General features: G+C 37.3%; 1 protein-coding gene across 1 annotated transcript in view; it reads right to left on the bottom strand.

The window, feature by feature from the left end:
• The window catches only part of IRAG2 (inositol 1,4,5-triphosphate receptor associated 2), a 98,110-nt gene that overhangs the window by 24,514 nt on the left and 53,341 nt on the right, over positions 1–20,255 (bottom strand). Inside the window, exons 19-27 of the mRNA XM_063076129.1 lie at positions 18,533–18,594; positions 17,266–17,346; positions 16,600–16,696; positions 14,551–14,698; positions 12,549–12,633; positions 3,157–3,203; positions 2,992–3,056; positions 2,728–2,835; positions 274–344 (exon numbers count right to left, since the gene is read on the bottom strand). Coding sequence (XP_062932199.1) covers positions 274–344; positions 2,728–2,835; positions 2,992–3,056; positions 3,157–3,203; positions 12,549–12,633; positions 14,551–14,698; positions 16,600–16,696; positions 17,266–17,346; positions 18,533–18,594 — 764 coding nt within the window. The remainder of the gene's footprint in view (positions 1–273; positions 345–2,727; positions 2,836–2,991; positions 3,057–3,156; positions 3,204–12,548; positions 12,634–14,550; positions 14,699–16,599; positions 16,697–17,265; positions 17,347–18,532; positions 18,595–20,255) is intronic.

Raw genomic sequence — 20,255 nt, forward strand, 5'->3', positions numbered from 1 at the left:
ATAAGTGAGTGAATGAATGAATGCATGAGTGAATGAAAAATCAAGGTGGAGCTGAGAGGTCCTAGCTCTAACTCTGTTCAACAAGTCACAAGGATACTTTGGCCTCCACTTCTTTGTCTATAACACATTCACATAATTTCTACTAACCTCAGAATATTTTGAAAGGATGAGATAACACTTTAAAGAGTACTTTGTGAACTTGAACTTAAAGGGACAGTTCTACCATTGCAATATATCATTACTTTTATTGTTAACAGGCATATATTTACTTACCAGACTTAATATGATTTTATCCTTACTCATAGAGCTCTGGCATGCAATATTCTCATGATCTGGACTTGTGCCTATGATAAAAAGCAAACATATTGAACAGCTGGGGGAACAGTAACAAGTAAAAGAAGAAGAAATAGTGATGTGGCAATATGGGCAGAACAATAAGTGACAAAGGCTTTAACATGTGATATGATTTGTATACTACAGAAATGGATGTGTGTACACTGGCTTAGAATCAGGGACGGAGCAACCAAGGCCCACAAGGAATATAAGCCATATAAAATTTCTTAATAGAAATGAACATCTGCACAAATGGCTTTCAAATAGTAGGATTTTGTGTATGTTTTTGTTTTACTCTTTTTGTAAGCTGATGCTCTTTTTATTTATTTATTTATTTCGACTGGTAAGGGGATCACAACCCTCGGCATGGCATGGTCTGCACCACGCTCAGCCAGTGAGCTCACCAGCCATCCCTATATAGGATCCGAACCCGTGGCCTCAGTGCTACAAGCGCCGCACTCTCCCGAGTGAGCCAGGGGGCCGGCCGTGATGCTCTTTTCAAATCAAACACATTACTGGCATAATAACAGAAACTGGATGAAAGAAGTATGAACAATGAGTAGCTTAGGAGCTTTTTTATAGCTTGACAAACAGGTTTTATTAAAAAATATATATATGCAAAGCTGATAAAGTTTGATATCCTTCTAAAACATGCTTTCTAAATAAAATGTCAAACTAAGACAAACTCTTAATTTATTCCATTCATTTTGTAATTTCCCTTTATATTTGTGTATTTTATTTGTATTGTAATGACTTGATAATTATTTACATGACCCATTGTTCTGAATTCAGTTCAGAGTAGAACAAAAGGCAACAGTCACAGATAGGTTTTGTTTCATTAAAAAAAAAAAAAATACTTAAAGCATGTATTACATTTTCTAAGTTTACAGGGAAATAAGAACAAAATGATAACCAGTTTTTTCAGATACACAATTTATTTCCCTAAGAAATTTTATTTTAGTTTTTCTCTCAATTTTAAGACAGATAGCTGGTTCATATGGCCCATAAATCAAAAAGTGTAAAATGTTTTACAGTAAAAAAAACTTCCCTCCCATCAATGTCTGCCAGAAACCTAGTTTCCTTCCCCAAAGACAATGTTATTAATTCTAGTTTAGTCTTCCAGAGATATTTTATGCATATATAAAAACTTTTCCCTATTCTTTTTTCCACAAAAGTTTACATGCTAAACATAACATTCTGTATTTGTTTTTTTAAAGAAACAGTAGTCTTTTGATATCTTTCTAAGAAAAAAGTATCCTTATACATGTTTTGTAACTGTATATTAGAATTCTATTACATGGATATATCAAAACATAGTCTTCTATTAGTAGATAGTTAACTTGTTTCCAATATTTTGTTATTACAGACAATGCTGGAATAAATAAGCTTACATGTGTCATTTTGTATGTGTACACTTATATCCACAGGATAAATTCCCAGAAATTGAACTGTATCACAAGATATATACATTTAACATTTTGATAGATATTAGAAAATTTCTCTCCATATGAGTAACAAAAGTTACATTCCCATACAGCAATGTATGAGAATTCCTTTTTTTCCCTACAACTTTACCAGCAGAATGTAATTAAATTTTTATATCTTCGTCTATATGACAGAAGAAAAATAGTATCTTGGTACAGTTTTAATTAAAACATTTCCTTATTAGGTATGCAGTAGAATATGAAGATAATCTTCAATTAACCCATGGAATGAATTCCATTTCTGCAATTCGATGACTACTCTAATTTAGTACCTACATCTCAAATTTAAATGTCGAGTTCAAAAATAGAATGAATTTTCCTTGGTTTTTGTTGTTGTTGTTGTTATTGTTGGTAGAAATGGGAGCCTGTATCTCCCGTGAGTGTCAACTGCAGAGGTGGTCTCACCAAGAACAGTTGAGAATAACTACTTTATCTTCAGAGTCAAGTAGCAGAAAAGGGTTTAACATATTATTTGGTTAATTCTCTTGCCTCCTGCTGAATGGACCACTACTAATTGGCCCATCCTTCTAACCTGATAGATTCTAATTAGGATTCTAAGAATTTCCTAAACAGATGATGTCACATCTGTGCCACAGAGACCCAGTTGTGTCCAATCAGTCTTTGGCATAAGGAAGTACTTAAATTGCATTAAAATATATTATAATTTATGTTCTATCTACAGAATTGAAAAAAAAATGGTAACATCCTCATACATGAAAGGTAATGGTTACCTCTTAGACTCCTTTTCTCCAGACTATGTTTCCAAAATTCTTACATAAAAATTTCATAAGAATTAATATTAAATAATATTATTCAGCTATAGAGGATAGTTACTCCACCAGCCTGTAGGCTTGCTTAGTGTTTCAGAATGGAAACTGCACTTTCAGAATGGAACCCTTCAACAGCTTACCTTGGATCTCTGTCATGGTAGAAGCTGATCTTGTATCCTCCTCTTTTGCACAGAGTGATTTACAGTCAGGGTTACCAGAAGCCATATTCAAAATTTCTGATCCGGAATCTATCAACAGGAAGAAACTAACAGCATGAATACGATGCAAAGCGAGTATTTGCCTAGGCTCTTTTAATTTGCATACACCTCAGCAGGTCACAGATCATCAGGCTTAATATTATAATACTAACACACTATTTTTACATCTTTTCCAAGTGAACTCACCACTTGAAGCTACAGTACTGTCTGTGGAGGAAGTGTGTCTGGGTGATGGTAGTGTGGAATCTTCCCTGTCAAAAGGATAAAAGAAATATTTTGGAGTGTCCAAATATTTCTCTTAATCAACTGAATATGCATACAAATTCACACACAAAAAATAAAAAGGCAAACCTGGACGGTGGTGGGCTCTGAGAACACAAGCATTCAACACCATTCTCCTTATGGAAAAAAAAAAAAGAGAGAGAGAGAGAGAGAGAGAGAGATAAGTTCAACAATTTGACATTTTCCATTCCAAAGAGGTTGTTTTAAGCAAACATTTTCATACAACTTAAAATGAACCCATATTTATTTTGTTCTTCTGAAGAGAATATGGGAATGGGATGGTATAGTGCACATTGATACACACACTTCCTCAAAGACGTACTTGCAAAAAAATCCAATTTTAAGTACATTTACACCTCTGATATTGAAAGAAAACCTGATAAATTCTTGGGCAAAACAAATTCTAAACTCAAAGGGCAATTGGAATTTATTTCATGAACTGAAGTCAACTTAATTTTTAAAGAGAATATACAGGGGCATAAAACATTTCTATTTCTGGGAATATTACTCAATCTAAAACTTTTGACCTAGTGATTTAAAAGCGGTTCTCTGTTTTCTAGCTAAACAAAACATACATTTTAAACTTAATCCACATCTCAAACATCTCAGGGATTACATCTAAGTCCGCACCTATTACCTAGTGCTCAAAAAGACCTTAACAAAATTGTGGCCCCAGCCTGCCAGGACTAGTGGTTCAAAGTCTCATTCGGTCCTCTTACTTTCCATCAGGAATTTCTAATGAGGAAGAAATTTAGGGCATTAAGGGTTATACAGTTATCCTATTTTTAAAAAATACAGTGCAAAAAGAGTTTCCTTTCTAATAATAAACTCTTCTAATAAGTTTATTTTCATACTTATCTGATTTAGTTAGGAAAATAAATTAAAACTGAAATCATTCACACATATTGAAAACCTGCAGAATGTAAAAATGAAGACATTTAAATATTTCATTATCAAACACAGAACTTCTCAACTGCTACAATCAACAATAGGATTCTATGAAGAGATACTGTATTTCATACACAGTATCTAGAATCTCTTCAAGAAAATACTTACCATAGTCACAGAAAGGTAAAGGTTTAGAAAGGGTTTGCTGAATTTGTAGTTACCCAGTACAATGATAGCTATTTACATCTGTTTAGCACATTAAGCTTTCTAAAATCCTTTTTATGTGTCATCTCATTTAATTCTCCCAACAACCTTAGCAGGGGGGTTTAGCAAGCCAAGATTTATTTCAGGTAAGGAAATTAAGGTCAGTGAATAAAGTATTTTCCCAAGAGCCTGCAGAGTTGTGGAGCCAGCCTTCAAACCCAGATCAAACTAAATACAGTGTTCTCTCCACTGTAAACAGAACTAACTCTGAGTATACCCTACCCCAGGCTATTGGAGAGAAAAAGACTTACCAATTATTGTCTTAGACTGGTAGATGATTTAAATATAAACTTTTAAGATGTTTGCCTCAAATGTTTAGAAAAACCTAAAACTGAATTTGCAAAGCCCTGATTCTCTTATATGTCAATGATGTTAGTCAGTCTTCTCTCTTATTTCATCTCTGCTTTAACTGACTTTGCGTCACACCATATGCGCTGAAGCCCATCATGAAACCAGTTCAATTTAATTCAACAAACTTCCCCAAGGCCCATTTTGTGCCAGGAACAGTGACAAGGGCCAGAGACGCACAAAAACATATTTCTTGTCCTGGAGGAGCCAGTAGGCCAGTCAGGGACATAAATATATAACACAAATACCTTATGATTTATAAGGAGCATTTCACAGAGGAAAGTAATGTTCTCAGAATAGAATTAACAGAGTGAGGTGATATCTGAATTAAATTTTGAAGATAAATTGTTTTTTATAATGTGTTGGTAGTTATATGATGATGGCCCTATCTTTAAAATATTTAAATAAATTGTATTAGTAATTTTTATATGCTTATTTTACTATACTCCAATATATATGTAAGAAATGAAGCTATGAAATTGAAGAAAATTAAATATTTTTCAGTTTTATTGAGTATCATCATTAATACAAATCAATAAGAATTGATTTCTCAATAATAATTTTAAAAGCCCATTTAACATTCTGTAACATTTAAAACGTTGTTACTAGGCATGGCTTGAAACAATACTTATTACTTCACTATAACTAAAAAGCTAACTTTGTCAGAAGTCTTCATCCCGTACCTGTCAAGGTCATGGACAATCATATTTGAGTTCAAGAAGTATGAAAAAGAATACAGCTCCTATTCCCTGTTCCACAAAACCGGTTTCTAGTATGGGGCGAAAGGGGACACGATTTCTGCAAACCTTGTTTTTAAAAAAAGTATAGTTATTATTCAAAATAATAAATACAGCAAAAATAGTTTACCTCCAGTATATTGAGTCCCATTTGCCATAATTCTCAGTGTAAGGCCTTCTCTTGTCTTATGCCTTATATTTGAAACATTTTAGTTAGAAGAGTTTTTATAAATATAAAATATTTATTGATTAAACAAATAACACGTTGCACCCTAGTGACGGTAGTCAATGTTATACCCCCCAAATATGTATAACTATGTTTCAATTAAAAAAACAAACAAAAAAAACCCTACAAATAATCCTGTATTTTGGAGAAATCACATATATTTAGTAGCCATACATGACCACGTTGTTCTGGAACAGTTGCAAGGTAAGCAATTGTATATTATTCCCAAATCATTACTCTTTCTAAATCTCAGTGATCAGAAAACAACCCATTATACAATATATCTCAATGCTAAATTTTCACAAATTTGGTCTATCAACATTTTTTTCTTTCTTACAAGAATAACCAGAGTAAGGAAGATTTTTTTTTTAAAATTTAGTTTCAAATTTAAGATGACAGTTAATGAAAGTTGGAGACACAGCCCCTCAGGGTGTCTGTATGTGTGCAGTTGGTGTGGCAGGTCAGTCAGCAGGAACTTTCCACAGTCACGCCCTTTTGTTCCAGCTTCAAATGTCACCCCATTCAAACCAGCATCCTGGGCCCACGGAAGAACTCAACCCACACACACCAACTGGGAGACGTGGACAGATCGTGAAAAAGATCAGCTTCTAGATATATTTTAAAACCAAAGAAAATCAAGAAACTGACTAAGAGCAAGAAAAAGAAAGTTCAGATGAGAGAATTACTTACATGTAGAAGACTGGCTCAAGCCAGTGAATCTAACACAGGCGGAGAGCATAGAGCAGGAAGAATGCTCTTCCTGTCCAAGCCATTCAAATATTAACCTGCATAACATTTACATGAAAATCCACGGTCCAGCCCATTTGCTTTTGACAGCAAGAGTCTAATGTAGGGTGGGGTAGCCAAGGTACTCATGGAACAAAGTGAGACAGATTCACCCATGGGCTGGGTCAGCAAGCTCAGGTCACACACTTACACACTCTCTCTCTCTCACACACACACACACATATATTATTTCAATATTTAGATAGAAAAATATGAAGAACAATAAGAAATAACTTTTAAGATATTAGTCATAGCAATTAATTGGCTTAGATAATTCCCAGGATTACTTTATTTTTGCTCTTCTAGATGAAATCCTGCTTTAACTATAGATTTTATGATCAGAAACCCTTTACTAATAAGCATTTATGTTACCAATGTCATTTTTACTATTAAGTCTATTTTAGACAACTGATGCTTGTTAAATAAGTTAATGTGATTTTCTGAGAACAAAAGAAAAACTGAAAAAGAGTCTGTGACTTACATTGTACTTGACTCAGTGTCTGTTTAACGTCAAAAGAGGAAGAATGTTAAAATGAACTTTAAAAGATTAAACCTAATGGAACCTAAGCAAAACTAAGTTTGCTTACAGGTTTTTTTTTTTCCCCTTCAATTTCCAACTAAAAGTACACCACACCTTCCGATCTGTGGGACACACCCACCACTTTGAGGTTCATTTATAATACAGTTATCAGTCAGCTTCTTCATGTCCCAATTTTGCAACTGGCAATGTTATTTATTCTCCACGGTTATTAATGCTGCACCCACGCAGAGCTTGAAAGAACAGGATAGACAATGGCCAGAAAATCTTCTGAGATATTTTTACATTGATCTTGTTCCTTGCCTCAATAAATCACCTTCTCCCAGGGATAGTATATCTTAAACATGTAATAACATGAAGGAAAACTCAAAGGGAGGCAAGACACTTCATATTTAGTGCAATTTTGTTTGTTTGTTCAACCAAAGAAAAAGTAGAGAAATTCATCTCTGGATCGCTGGCCTGTTACAAGGTATCCTCTGAGCTTCACGATGCTGATAATTCTGATTCTGAGTGGTAGTAACAGCTACTATTTTCTGAGCATTTACTATGAACCAGGTATTTAATAGATGTTACAAAGTAACTTGGTGAGGTCAGATCTGAAATTAGAGTAAGGTAGAAGGGAGAATCAGTTTTGTTGTTATAGGATTTTCACGGAACTTCTTATTTCTTACAGTATTTTGGGACACAAACAAGTACCTAACCTCTTGTGTAGTTTTGCAAAGGCCCAGAAAACCTCCAGTTGCTGTTCAGAGTCAATGGTGGGGACAGTGACCAAGGACAGGCAGGGAGACTCAGGAGAAACAACTGGCCCCTAAAGAGAAATTGCCAAGAGTGGGGAGGAATGGAGGAAGGGTGTGGACCCAGCTATTGAGGGAGAGGCAGTACCAGCCTGAGAGAGAGTTGGTCTCCAAGCCCTGCTGGCTTATCTGTGTCTTGCAAAGTAGAGGAGAACTTTAAAAACCACATCACAAGCAGCCCATCCACCATCACCAAAGGGGACCCTTTTCTGAAAGTGCCAGGACAAGAAGGGAGAGTCGTCTCTCTACTGACCAGGGAAGAGAGACCATCAGAGGTCCAGACACAAGAGTTCCCAGGAGGCCCGCAGTGGGGCGGGCTGGGCCAGTGGGCAGCGTAGACAAGGAACACAAAGGACTGCTGAGGTGGGACTGCAGAAGCCAGCGTCTCTGCTCCACAGTTCCTCAAGGTTAAGCGCCTACCTGGAACCCATTAGTTGGTGAGGTCTGAAGAACGTGGGAATATGTTGGTATGTACCTCTGGAGATTCTTGGAAATGTTGGGAAGGGACCCAGTGAAAAAGAAAGGCCTTCCTATTCATAAGCAAGGGGAAAGCAGGCACTGAGAGGCCTTGTCTCACCTCGGCATCTGACCTACTTGGTTCATTTCCATAGACTGGTTAGACCAGAACTTAGCTGTGCAGATAGGTATAAGTAGATGTATATATGGAACGTGTGTGTGTGTGTGTGTGTGTGTGTGTGTGTACGTGCGCACACACGCGTGCATATTCAAATCCTCAAAAAAAACCCTGCAAAGTAGTATCTGTTTCACGGGACATAAGCAAATTCAGGCACATTAGGCCACTTTTCCAAGTTTACACAGCTAGTAAATATAGAGCCAGTCTTAAATCCTGGTTTGCTTGATTCCAAAACCTATACTATGTGGCTAAAAATTCTAACTCATTACTAAGAAAAATTTCAAATGAATACAAAGATGGACGGAATAATTAACCCTTGTGCACCATCATGCAGATTCAACAATTATCAACTTATGGCCAAGCTCATTTCATTACATTCTGTCCCACTGAACCTACCCCTGCCTTGTTTTGAAGCAAATTCCAGATATTTCATTCAGAAATATTTCAGTATGAATCTCTGGAAATAATTTATTTCCTTCTTTCCTCGCTACATCAAAATAACCCGGGGGGGGGGGGGAAGAAGATATAACAACCACAATTATTTGAAGTTGATACAACAAACAAACAGAAAGGACATGGTTGGGGGGGAGGGGGGAGGGAGAAGGGAGGGAGGTTTTGGTGATGGGGAGCATTAATCAGCTACAATGTATATCGACAAAATAAAATTAAAAAAAAAAAAAAAAAAAAAAAAATATCCCCCAAAATCTAATTCACTGGGTCAATAAAGTTGCTCTGTTTTGTCCCAAAATGAGCTCCAAATTATTTTACTATGAGATGTTCCTTCTGAGACATTAATCTTGTTAGTCTTTTGTTCACTCAAAGACCCTCTTATGAATATTAACATTTACCTTACATTGTGCCTTCTGAAAAAGATGCTAGAACATAGCTTCCTCTGTGAACATGGGGGAGGAATAAAAAATAAATCTCAAGTCCATAGGAACGCCAGTCCAAAAAAGGAGTCAGAAAGCAATAAGTTAATTGAGTGCTCACTCTCAATGTTTTTAAAAGACGCTGTAGTGAGTACAAAATAAATAAATAGGCATTCAACAAACATTAATGGGAAGCTACTGTGCCAAACCTATGCAGGGTGTGAGATGCACACTGGTTAATGGTCAAGGAAGGGCACTCTCTGCCAAGTCTATTGTCTAATACAGGAATAAATATAAGAAAATGAGTAACTACAGTGCAACCAGAATGCAGGTGACAAGACTGGGAGGACAAAGAGTTACAGGCGTTTCAAGGAAGGGAATAAACTCAGTTACCTCCTGCATGGGATAGTTGGGAAACAAGGAAACTGAGGCCTGAGAAGACGACTATTCCAGTGTCACACAGAGGCCAACCCAGGGAAAAACCTGATCTCTCGACTTCTACTCTTTACGGGTTTCCACCACAAAGGCTGGATATGCTTGACTGTCAACATTTTATGTTACCACAAGAAAGGTTTTAGGGAACCATTTTTGAAATGGACCTTGACAGCCCAAAAGAATTTTGACAAATGGAGAAGCATACAGTGTTCTGAACAGAGAAAACAGCACAAACAGGTTTGTGTGATATGTTCTGACAATACACGCTCCCTGGCTTGGCTGATGTATGGGGACAGCCATAAAGCAGGGATGGGGAAATAAAGGTAGAAACATAGGTTGCAACCAGATTGTAGGGTTAGGTTGTTTGTTATAAAGCTGTAAAGACTGACAATAATCCATCCTTTAAAGCCAAGGAATTAAGAAAACACCATCATTTTTTTGGTCCTCTGGGATGAACATAGATTATATTTTTTTCTAACTTGTATCTTATGTTTTATTCTAATTCCTTGTACTTATTACTAACGAGAATGCTTCAAAAAGCATTTTCTAAGGAGAGTTCTCTATTTACTCAGGAGGGGGGTGGAGTGGAAGAAAGGGCGGAAGGGGGGCGCTGCCCTGGGACAAGGGTGAGGAGAGGCACGCACAGGAGCCCCTGGAACAGGGATGTTGAGAACTGCTGGCATCAGCCACAAAGCACAGCAGACAGACTAGTTCCTGGGCACTACAGGAGAAATGGCAAAGAAGACAGCATGAAAATCTGCAGGGAACCTGCTCATTTCCCCAGCAACCTGTAACAGGAATTTGCATTGTGATCCATGCTACCTCTTATTTCTCAATGGTCTCAAGACCACAGACAAAACTCAGTCACACATCTTAGTCGGAGTCAATTAGGAAGTCTTTCTAAATATATAAGGCAGCACATTTTTAGCCAAAAAGCCACTTTCAAGGCAACTATGAGAGATTGTTATGATTGAACGCCTAAACTCAGGGTACTACGAAGAGGTTGTCAACAGGCCTGTCCTTTGAAGCTAGACAAACCTGAATTTGCATTCCTTACTAGCTGAACAACCGTGGATAACTTCTTTAACTCTCTCAACTTCAGTTGCACCATTTGTCAAAAGCAGAGAATACCCACCAGTCAAGGCTGTGCACTGGATTAATAACACGGCTTGTGGAAATGCTTTCCTGCGAAGTGTCTGGTACGCAACTGATGTTTGTTTCTTCCCCCTTCTTAGAGAATTCAGTGTCAGATAAAAGGGAAATTACTAATCACCAAACATCCTGTAAGCTTCCAAGTTCAACTTCCTTTTTGAAAACTTTATAAGAACTGCTAAGGAAAAGCAAAATAGATTCATTTCCTTTTTCTCTCTTTTTCTTAGCTACTCACTAAGACAGGTACTAACGAACAGAAAAAACGTCAGATACACACACTCAAAAGGAAGTGTAAGAATAACTCATACAACCCAGCAGTAAAAAGAAATATAAAGGCTCTACAAAGACATATCTCCAAAGAAGACATATAAGTAGACAAAAAGCATATGAAAGATGCTCAGTCATTAACCACCAAGGAAATGCAGATCAGACCCACGATGAGATATGACTCTGCCTTCACCAAGACAGCTATAGCCAAAAAGACAGGCAAGTACTGATGAGGATGCAGAGGCAGTGGGATCCCCACACACTGCTGGTGGGAAAGTAAAACGGTGCAGCCGCTGTAGAAATCTGTTTTTCAGTTTCTCAAAAACATTAAACAGAATTACCAGATGACACTGTAATTCTACACTTAAGTCTATAGCCAAAAGGATTAAAAACATATGTTCACACAAAAACATATACATGAATGTTCACAGCAACATTATTCACAATAGCCAAAAACTTGGAACAACTCAAATGCCCATAAACCGATGAATGGAAAAACAAAATGTAGTATATCCATACAATGGAATATTATTTTGCCATTAAGAATGAAGTACTGATAACATGCTATGACATGAATAAACCTTGAAAACCTTACGCTAAGTGAAGGAGCCAGGCACAAGAGGTCACATTTTATATGATTCCATTTACAAGAGATGCCCAGAATAGGCAAATCTATACAGACGGCAAATTAGTGGTTGTCTAGGGCTGGGGGTTTAGGGGAAGCGAAATAGGGAGAGACTGCTAATGGGCCTGGGTTTTCCTCTGGGGTGATCAAAATGTTCTAAAATTGATTGGGATGATGGTTGCACAACTCTGTGACTATATTAAAAACCATTTAATTGAACAACTTAAATTGAATAATCGTTTGATGTGTGAATTATTCTCAATAACGATGATGGTGAAGAAGGATGGACTGCCAGATGCTGAAGCAAAACCACTGGCTCCACTTGAATGAGAAGATCGCGGGGCTGAGGTCCAGGCTGCAGACTGAGGAAGGCCCTCCCACCACACCTCAACGGCCTGGGGAGTTGACCTAAGGGACCCACTTCTTGGGTAGAGAGGTAGCATTAGTACCTGACTTTGGCAATGGATACTCTCCATGAGCATGGTCTTGCTTTGTAATCTTTAACAAACGGCAAGCCTGGACCTCAATTCTTGGAGAATCAATGGGACCTGAGACTTCTTACAGTCATTAAGGAATTTAAGTCCCAAACCAGCCTGCCTCTCACACACAAAGTTCAGCCTACTTCACTAAAATCTCCTTTTGGTTATATAACCCAGAGTTTATACTACACAAGGGGTAGGTAGAAAGTCCCCCAAATGACTGAATTTTAATTTCCTGACTTCAGAGGTTGATATTTCTCATGCATCTGAGTTATGCGGTATCAGACTCATACTGGCTGTACGAGTGTCCATAATACGTAAAAAGAGAAAGACAAAAAAAGGAAAAAGAATACTCATAGAAGAGGAACAGGATATGGTAATACTGAAAATGGAATTGAAATCTAGTCAACACTCACTTCCATACTTAGGTCATCATTCATCCTGATGCAACTTGAAAGACCTGTTCTTGGGTCAGAGCCACCTGTGGCAGGGCCTGGGCACCTGGCAGTAGAAAGTAGAGTTATTTACTACAGGTGAAAAACTACAAATTTCAGCAGTCACCAAACTATAACATAGTTCCCACTTCCCTATCCCCTGTGTCAGTTTTCAGTTTTATCAAATTTCTAATTAAGTTTACGGCTTAAGTAAGACATAATGAAAGAGAGCTTCTACCTCTATCTATCAGAGAGAGAGGTTACAAACAATGGAAAATCCAGCCAAAAATGAAAATGAAGAATTTGCAACTCAAAGTCTGTTTCCTCACCCTCAAAACAGAAAGGAAATTTCATTGGGGTAGACAGTCCTCACAAACTCCATTGGAATTTCTGAGCTTTTCCTAAGATCAGTCTGTGTACTTAAAAAGGCAGGTGAGCACAAATGAGCATTGAAAGAGGATGGGATGCAGGGACAGGGATAGATTCCCAAAGGCTTGTTAGCCTTGAGTGTGGAAGTCATAGAAATATGATCAAAACGTCTGCGTTAACTTAGCAGTATGCAGTTGTGATATGGTGGTCTCTGCCCCCAGTTCCTGAGACAGAACTCCTAAAATCCTTGTAGACGGGGTGCAAGGAGAATATTTTCCTCTAATATTTGGTCTCGACCCTGGTTCATGATACAAAGCTCCTAAGACCTCTGTAATCTCCTGATAGGAGCAGCTGGACACAAGTTCCCAAATCCCTTGGAATACCTGGGCAATAGGAGCATCTTTTGTTCAAAAGAGGCAACTCTTGGTGAGATCCTGGATAACCTCAAGATGGAGGGTGCTTGCCATGGGCACCAACCTTGTGATTAGAGGGTTGGAACGTTCAGCCCCACCCCCCCAAACTCCAGGGAGGGGAGAGGGGCTGAAGGTTGAGTTGACCACCAGTGGCCAGAAACGTAATCAACCATGCCTACAAAATGAAACCTCCATAAAAACCCAAAAGACAGGGTTCTGGGGTTGGTGAACAAGAATACATCCACATGCTGGTAGGGCGGCATACCCCAACTGCACAGAGACAGAAGCTCCTGTGCTCGGGACCCTCTAAACCTCGCCCTATGTATCTCTTCATCAGGCTTTTCTTCTGTATCCTTTAAAATATTCTTTGTAATAAATGCGTCAACGTAAGTAAAGCGTCTTTCTGAGTTCTACGAGCAAATTAATTGAACTCAAGGAGGGCTTGATGGCAACACCCAATTTATAGACAGTTAGTCAGAAGTGCAGGTCACAACTTGGGACTTGCAACTGGCATCTGAAGCGGGGGCAGTCTTGTGAGACTGAGCCCTCTACCCACGAGATCTGATGCTATCTCCAGGTAGACAGAGTCAGAATTGAATTGAATTAGAGGACACCCAGCTGGTGTCCACTGTAGAATTGCTTGGTATGTGGAGAACTGCTTGGCATGTGGGTAAAAAACCCAAACCTCTGGTGTCAGGAGTATAGTGTTGAGAGTACAGTAGGAAAAAACAGTTTGTTGGTGTGTTTTTCCTTTTAGATTGGAAAATTTGTCTGTGTACTTAAAAAGGAAGAGGATGGGGTGCACGGATAGGGATAGGTTCCCAAAGGTTTGTTAACTTTGAGTGTGAAAGGAATAAAAATATGATAAAAACCTATCTAAGTTAACTTAGCAGTATGTAGTATATCGTCGTAAAAATTGGGAAACATCTTAAGTAGCCTAAGTTGTCCTTTAAATTTTAGAATGGATAATACAAAATTTTTTAAAAAAGCAAGAAAACTACACGAAAACTACAGCAATGTCTTTACTTTAAAATTGTAAATTTTCAAAAAGTAGAGAAGTTTCACAATAAAAGTTCACAATAAAGATGTTATGATCTTAGCATATTAAAATTTAACCAATGAAAATGCTAAGCGATGGGACTAGGACACCCATGAAGAGTAGTGTAAGTAAATTTTGCTATTTTTTTTTTTTTTAAACTTACTTGTGTCGTCTTGTCACACCCAAAGTATCATCTTTTACTTCTCCAGATTTGGGCCTTTCACATGAAGCATGGATTTGGTTGGCTACACATGAGAAAGGTGTCAGTTCCAGCCTTGGAACTGCTGCAAGACTATCCAGATACAAGGCATCTGCAGTAGAACAGAAAAGAATAAAAATACAGGAGAAGTGGTGGACTAATGCGTACAAAGCTATGCTGTCTACCCTAAGAGAATCATTGTGCAATATATGCATGTACTGAAACAACACACTGTACCCCACAGATATGTACAAGCAAATGTTAAAATAAAAAAAATAAATAAATAAAAATAGAGATTAACTTCTGTTTCAAACTATATTAAAGCTATAAACTATATTAATAAATAATTCTTCCCCTCTTGAGAGACTGGATCATTTCTATGAAAGCAAAAGTCTACCCAATTCTATCAACATTTTAGCATAAACTCTCTTGATGCTTAGTTATACGGAGGTGGAAATGCCAAATGTTGTTTGCTTTTTTTTTTTAAAGCAGAAGGTAGGAGAGGACAGAAAACTTTTGCCCACTAAGCAACTAGAGGGCTCAATCATCTACAGCCAGTTGGCAAAAATCCAGCCAGCTAGCTGTTTTTGTAAATAAAGTTTTATTGGAAAACAGCCACACGCATGTTCACATACTGTCCCTGGCTGCTTGTGTGCTACAACAGTAAAGTTGAGTAGTTGCAGCAAAAACCATATGGCCTGCAAAGCCTAAAATATTTACTATCTGGCCCTTTACAGAACAAGTGTGCAGATTCCTGAAAAGTGTTAGACATTGTGATTTGAACCGGTCAGAGTGACGCAGGAAATAGGTTGGGATGATAAACCATTTTTTTGGGAAACCGTCTTGTTAATGTGTTTCTGAATATATGAAGCAGCAGAGTTTAATGGAAAAAACATAGGCTTTGGAGTCAGTTGTAATTTTTTAGTTCAAATCCTGACTCTGACATACCAGTTGTGCTATCTTGAATAAATAAGCCACTCTGAGCCGCAGTTTACTTATATATAAAGTGATACATGACCTTGGGCAAATTCTCTGTTCAAAGTTCTCTGTTTTCTCATCTTCAAAATGGAAATTATATTAGCATCTACTTCATAGGATTAAAGGAATTAATAGATATGTTAAGAGCTCAGAACTGTGCCTGACGCATAGCACACACTCTTTAACTGCTGTCATTCGTGGTGCTGGTGCTGGTGATCACTGAGTTAATGCGAATAAAATAATCTCCATAAAGCACTACTCTATTGTCTGATACAAAATGAACACTGCATTAGCAGTGGTGGTAGTTTTTAACTCTAGTTTAAATGATCCACAAACCAGTCCACTTCTTTTTATTCCTTCTTAAATTTATTTTGATAATCCTCCCACTTCTTTTGTCACTTCAGAACCAGCCATAAACTTTTGCTTTTAACCGTACTCAGGTGTTCTGAGAGATGTCACTACATTGAGCATTTCCTAGGATAAAGCCATTTCTTCTTAGCCTGGCGTTGAGGGATAGTCCACGATTTCATCCACAACCTGTTTTACGTTCTTCAAACACATTCTACTGCATTTCAACCCGAACCCTCTTGTTTCCAATGACTTGCTCAGCTTTGGCTCTTCTACAAACATCTAATTCTTACTTCTCTTTTTATTTTTTATTTTGTTTTGCTTGCTTATGCCATCGTCACTCATTGGAGCACTTCATTCATGCTTTTGGCTTTTCCAAACCCAACCCATGTTTCAAGGTCTGGTTCAACTATTCCTTCTTCTGTGGAGTCTTCTCTGAGCCCAGAACTTTTCTCTCCATTAATCTGTGAGCTATTTTAAGGCTTATTCTTTATTACACATAATATGGTGCCTTGCACAGAGTAGTTACTCAAATATATATTGATTGATTGAATTCAGGGATAAATATCCAAGTATTTTACAATTCTTCCTATACAAATATAATTGTGATTAATTATTCTCTCTCAAAAAGAACCCTGCCCTCAGCTATGCTTGAGCAGGTGTTGGAGAGGGGCTATCTGCGCTTACCCAGCAGAGGAGTATACCAGCATGTATGTTTCAAGGTCAGGGGTGTCGGATGTATTCTTGTTTCTTGGCCACTATATGGTTTGTGGCAATGCTGCTTCTGAACAGAAAACCAGGTATTAGTTGTCTAAAAGAGTGTAACATATTTCATAATCTGCTCTTTATCTTCGAGGGTGAAAAGAATATCACCAGTCTCAAATGACTCTTTGAGAGAAGTCAGAAAGAAAACAAATGATATCAGGTAGCAAAGCTTTCATGCTTTTGATCAAAAGGTATACCATATGAGAAAACTATAATTCTTATTTAAAAATCACAGTTCAATAATTTAACAGAACACTAACATCATCAATTCCAGAAAATTGACACTTTGATATAAGGAAAGGCTTTGAGGAAAGAAGTATGGGTGAGGGGCAAGCTTCATTATATAACTCTTCATGACACTGTAGTCAAAAAATTTTAGATATCGCTATGTCTTAGGACCAAATAGGATTGTGTGTATGTGTGTGATAAAAAAAAAAATTGGTGTTCACTGCTTTGTCTGGTAATCTTTTGAAGAAAAGCAGTAAAGAGTTCTAAGGCTACTAATGCATAGTGGACTCAGCTTTCTATTTTGTAATAGGAATTGATTCACAATTACTACCTAAATAATTTCAAAAAGCTTACACTTACCAATTTTTCTTGAAGAGGTTGTTGAATTGTACCTGTGCAGGACAGGGGATCATAGTGAGGAAATTCCTCACCTAAAAAGTTCTGTCATGAGAAAACAGAGGAGTATATTCAAAGTCAGAACGATGAAAGGGTCGGAGATACAAAACACATTAAACTAATAGAAAATACGCTGCCACCAAAAGGTGGGTAAAATTGACCAGTTCTTTATCTTGTAGTCTACTTTAAAGGAACACATTTGTAACTGTGTTCCCTTAAAGTTAAAAATACTCCAAAAAACTTCTCACTCTATTTTCCCCATTACTGGATCTAGGAATGAAATCCAAAGATCAGAAACAAGAAATTGAATGGCTTTGTCATTGAAATCTTTAGGCGGAGGCCAAAGAAGCTTGCTGGAGACATAACTCAGAGTACTGAAAACGGTGTCTGTGAAAATTCAATAGCAATAAAATTGTGGCCTTAATCCAAGAGGTAGATACACATCTATTACAGTTATAATAGAAAATTTTGTCCGTGTTCTTGAGATGACTAAAGCATCTTTAGATATAGAAGTTTTTCCTAGCTCAATTTATTGCAGGGGGCTTTTTTGGCACTCTGCCTGGCTTATCCTCGACATGAACAATTTTTTTCCTGCTTAATCAGAGGTGTTTGCATTATGCCCCGGAAACAGATACATGCAAATATCCCCCTTCTTTCTTTCCCCCTCTATCCCCTTCCTCCAGTGCCAATGCTGCTACTCCCTTATGTTCTTCATTTATGAACAAAAGGAGATTCACCAAGCATCACAAGGGAAAGAAATACATTCAGCTCTGTCATGGATGTCTTGAGATATCCAGACAGAGAGAAGTTGAAAGTATAATGCAAATAGGAAAAAATAGAAAACAGAGATCATACCATCAGGGCCTGTTCAAGAGTATTCAAAATTTCAGCATATGATTATAAATTGAAAGATGCACCCTTACTAGATCAAAAAGGAGGTCCTAAGACAAAAAAAAAAAAACTAGCTCTTTGCTAATACATATAGTGGCTGGGCAAAATAAATTCTGAAATGCTTCTTCTTCAGAACTCATTAATGTGAGTTCTCCCCTCTTGTTTTGCTAAATGCTTTTGGTGTGTAAGAGAACAAAGTCCACCAAAGCATTTTCTTCTCAGTTGGTTATTTAATCGAATGATTAAAATCATTATAGATTATAAATGAGCTTCAAAACTTATATGAATTGAACATCTTCTCCACGGTAAGTAAACACATTATCACGGTGGTTTTTTTTACCTGCGACAGCAAGCCATGGAGTCCCTCTTCAATTAACTTCTTTTGAAGTAAATCAATTGTTGCTACAAAGAAAATTTATAACCAGCTCAATAAGACAATTTTTAGCCCCCCTCTCCCTTAATTCATTTCACTGCTTCATAAGCTTTTGATGGCTTTAAATTGGGGGCCTGAAGGAAAAGAGAGGGGAAAACAACTTCTGATAATGGAATTCTCCACTTATGACTTGCGGAATATGGAAAAGCAAACTGAAACAGCTAAACCATTATCACCCTTGGGAAGTTAAAATGAACCTCATTAATGCAAGTGAATTGTCTTCTAAAAGTGAGTCATAGAATTACTCAATCTTAAAATAAGAATACACTTTAGGAGGTCATTTATTCTAACCTCCTACTGATATGAAAATCCTCTCTCCAAAAAATGGATTAATGGACACAAAACAGCTAGTTAGAAAAAAATAATTCTTTTGATATACAGTCGACCTATGCACCTACAATCAACAGTAATTTACTGCATGCTGTCAAATGACTAAAGAAATAGAATGCCCTCAACAAAAAATGATTTTGTAATGATGAATATGCTAATTATCCTGATGTGGTCATCACACTTTGTATGTAGGTATTCATATCCAACTCTGTACCCCACAAATAGGCATAATCAATTATGTTTCAGAAAGAGAGAAAGAAAATCTTCTCTCCAGCAAGCCTCTGCTTGAACCCTAGAATTAGAGCCCTAAGATCCCAGAATCCTACACGTAGATCTGAGGTCACGAGAACACTGATGTCCAGAGGATCAAAATGGTCACTGGTAAGTCAGGGAGCTGAGAGTGGACTCACGGGACAGTGCTCAATTCAGTGTACCGTTCTGTGAAATCAAAAATAATTGGCTTATGGGCCGACCCCGTGGCGCACTCGGGAGAGTGCGGCGCTGGGAGCCCTGCAGCGCTCCCGCCGCGGGTTCGGATCCTGTATAGGGATGGCTGGTGCGCTCGGTGAGGACGGTCACAAAAAAAAAAAAAAATAATAATAATAATAATTGGCTTTTCTACTTAACTCAAATTTGCTTCCCAGTAACTTCCAAACTCTTATCTCTGGAATAATGGAAATGAGAACAAAAAACCAGCTATTTAACTCTTTAAGTTACATTGTAACACATTACTTACTTGGCAATCCAGACTCTTTGAAACATAGCCAAGAAACAGAAAAGAAGCCCAAATCTTTGGAACCACCAAAACAGATGCTGATACCCATGCCCTTTATTCATGTGGAGAATCCCACACTTGTACACAGATAGCGGGCTCTGAATTTATACATAATTTCCACAAGCTTGAGTGCTTTCTCAACCCACAGAAGATTAAAAGCAAAAATTAAACGAGGGTGGGGAGCTCTGCTAGATGGAAGCATATTAATAGCTACACTATTTTTTTTTTTATCACTAACAGTCAGGAAAATTATTAACAACAGATTCTCTGGTGCCCAAAACACATTGAAATCTGGTGCTTCTTATTTTATAGACTAACAGTTTTATATCTCAATAGCCTGAAAAAATTGAGTAAGAAAGTTATGCTTAATATATGTAAAATAAAAGTATGTAATCTAATTTTTTTGAAATTCTTCAGAAAAAAAGGCTTTATGAACTTCAATTATGTAGAAAATTACCCACGTAAAAATTCTATTTTATAAGTTTTTAAATAAAAACAACTTATTTTTCAACTAAGTTTGACATA

This window comes from Cynocephalus volans, chromosome 12 (genome assembly GCF_027409185.1).
Source record: "Cynocephalus volans isolate mCynVol1 chromosome 12, mCynVol1.pri, whole genome shotgun sequence".
In the NCBI taxonomy this organism is placed as follows: Eukaryota; Metazoa; Chordata; class Mammalia; order Dermoptera; family Cynocephalidae; genus Cynocephalus; species Cynocephalus volans.